The sequence below is a fragment of the Trachymyrmex septentrionalis genome, unplaced genomic scaffold (assembly GCF_001594115.1).
Source record: "Trachymyrmex septentrionalis isolate Tsep2-gDNA-1 unplaced genomic scaffold, Tsep1.0 scaffold312, whole genome shotgun sequence".
Taxonomy (NCBI): domain Eukaryota; kingdom Metazoa; phylum Arthropoda; class Insecta; order Hymenoptera; family Formicidae; genus Trachymyrmex; species Trachymyrmex septentrionalis.
The window spans coordinates 43,053-45,656 of record NW_017305477.1 but is presented as its reverse complement, the minus strand read 5'-3'; the positions used below and the strand labels follow the sequence as shown (position 1 = coordinate 45,656).

Here is a 2,604-nt window from a genome sequence, read left to right as displayed (position 1 = left end):
AAGAACAAGTTTCAAGGGTGAGGATTAACCCTTTCCAATTCTCCGTCGTGACATTTTCGACACTGTGGTACACAAGAATAATTGAAGGCTACACGTGGTTCGGCTCTCTCGGATAATCGCTTTTTAAACATTTTATACTAAATAATTTGTTCATTTTCCATTCATGTCGTATACATATACACAAAGTCCATTTTAGGCGATCTATAATTCACGTGAGATTTCAAGATAGAATTCTATTTATAATTTTATATACCATGCGTTTTGATATACATATATACATTTTAAAGCATATTTTATTTATGTGAAGATTCTCTGATTCTGTTCAAACGTTTTTCATATTGTATGGCGTACAAAATTATAAATAGAATTCTATTTTAAATTTCGGCGCAAATTATAGACGGTCTAAAATTACATTTAATTTGTTTTAAACGAAAAATAATTATAATAGTTTCGCGAAGGAAACACATTGACAGAGAGAAGGAGATATGTATTACGAACACACGTAGATATTTAATTTTATTTTTATTGATCGTTATTGTAATTTCGTACACTCTAAATTTCTTGCAGTGAAAATCTCACTCCAAGAGAGTGAAAATACAACCACCTTCGGCAAAAAGTTAAAATATTTCACTTCTTGAAAAAGAGTGACAAGTTTTCTTTGAAATGAAAATTCACTCCAAAAGGAGGAGAAATGTCACTAAAAAGAAGTGAGATTTCACTCCTTTGAAAATTTCTTCTAAAAAGAGTGAAAATTGTCATTCTTTTTCAAGAAGTAAAGGATGGTTGTATTTTCTTGGAGTGAGATTTGCAAGAAATTGCGAGCGTAAGGTATTTGTAGATACAATTCTCCCTCTCCGCGTGCACGATAAATGATGGGCGAAATGCGCGCGATTATTTCTTTTTGCAGCCGAGCAGGCACGATGTCGAGAAACTCAAGTTCCTGGCGGACCGGCAGACTGGAGGCTCTGCTGGTGCTAAGCCTGTTTCTGCTCCTCGTCCTACAGCCGGATCCTTGCCTCGGCTCGCCGTCCCACCGAAGCAGGCATCACGAGCACGAGCTGCACGCCGCCCAGGAGACGTCGCGCGAGGACGCCAGGAGTTCCAGGTCGAGCGAGGAGCTCCCACGGCCGGCCGCCCTCGTCGGCCATTCCGACGATCCGCTGGTGGTGCGCACTAAGAAAGGCATGGTCCGCGGCAAAACCATGGTCGCGACAACCGGCAAGAGCGTCGACGCCTGGTTCGGCATACCCTACGCCCAGAAACCCATCGGTGAGTCCCGCGCACAAATTTATATATCAGAGATTTTAATGGAGGCGTGAGGACAATCGAAATAGCAAGGTGACGTCTTGTCGACGTTAAAGACGTTACTAAGATATTATTAAGATGTCATTTGACGTCACAGAATGCTTGTGTGCTATTTGGGAACGTTCCCAAATAGCACACAAACATTCTATGAATATTCGATATTTATTAACAAAATTCCTATATTCTATAAATGTACCAAAAACACTGTTAAATATTAATACGTTCATAGTACATTTGAATGGCACAATTATAAACGTTCTGTGAATATTTATAGAATGTTTTATATAACATTCTATAAATATGAGAAGAAAGTCAAAATAATGTCATATTGATTAAATGATGAAAAAGTGATATAAATTCAGATAATAATCAGTTAATATAACGTTAATATAACGTTAACATTATTTTGATTTTTAATCTCTTTGAGTATTTTTATATACGTTTGGGCTGATCTGGTCTGCAAGATAAGGCTAGAGCACACTGCTCATGTACAGTTCATTAACTCTACGAATATATTATGAGGAACGTTCTGTGAATGTTTTTTATATTATGTAAATATGAATTTTTTAATAGAATATTCCATGTACATTCATAGAACATTCGATATAAATATTCCAACATTAAGAATATTTGTGTTTTATTAGAATATTCATAGAATATTTCGTGTTATCTGGGATTAGTGAGGGAGGATAATAGTTGATCAGACACTTTTCTCGTTTTCAATTGTGCAATGTATGACGGACAGATTACGCATATTTCTGTCCTTCATGTGTTGTCTTCAGCTGTCACATTTGAATGCGTAATCTATCATATTAGTCTATGGTCTCGCAAATGAAGCGGGGAGAAGCACAGGAAAATACCGCTCTCTCGGACCAAGAATTGTGCTCGCAGTTGTGATCGGCTTAGAATGTAGTCAAGAGAGCGAGAATTCTTCGCGATAAAACGAATGAAAGACGTGGGATGAAAAAAGTTTCGTTCATTCGACCGCGTAATCTCCGAGGAGAACAATATCTTTCAGATTCACTTGGAACTTAAAGGTCGATGTATAATAATTTAAAGAAAGGAGGCCTCGTTCGTGAATTACACTGAGAAAAGTATTTTTGTTATAGAAGCGAAGTACAAACACGACAAATTATGATGTACGAATCAAAAAATTCTGACCATTATCATATTTTAATTTCTGACTATCTCGACTACAACGTAGACTGATAGATATAAGAATGTATGTATTACACATATTTTTTAACGAAATAAAAAATTATGAAAAAGTTATAAATTTTTCCATGATACATTTAAAAG

General features: G+C 36.3%; 1 protein-coding gene across 9 annotated transcripts in view; it reads left to right on the top strand.

The window, feature by feature from the left end:
* LOC108749773 (acetylcholinesterase-like) overlaps positions 1 to 2,604 on the top strand; it is a 45,902-nt gene that overhangs the window by 26,343 nt on the left and 16,955 nt on the right. For all 9 annotated transcript variants that reach the window (XM_018488719.1, XM_018488722.1, XM_018488727.1 and 6 more), the window contains one exon: positions 908 to 1,269. In XM_018488719.1, coding sequence (XP_018344221.1) covers positions 908 to 1,269 — 362 coding nt within the window. The remainder of the gene's footprint in view (positions 1 to 907; positions 1,270 to 2,604) is intronic.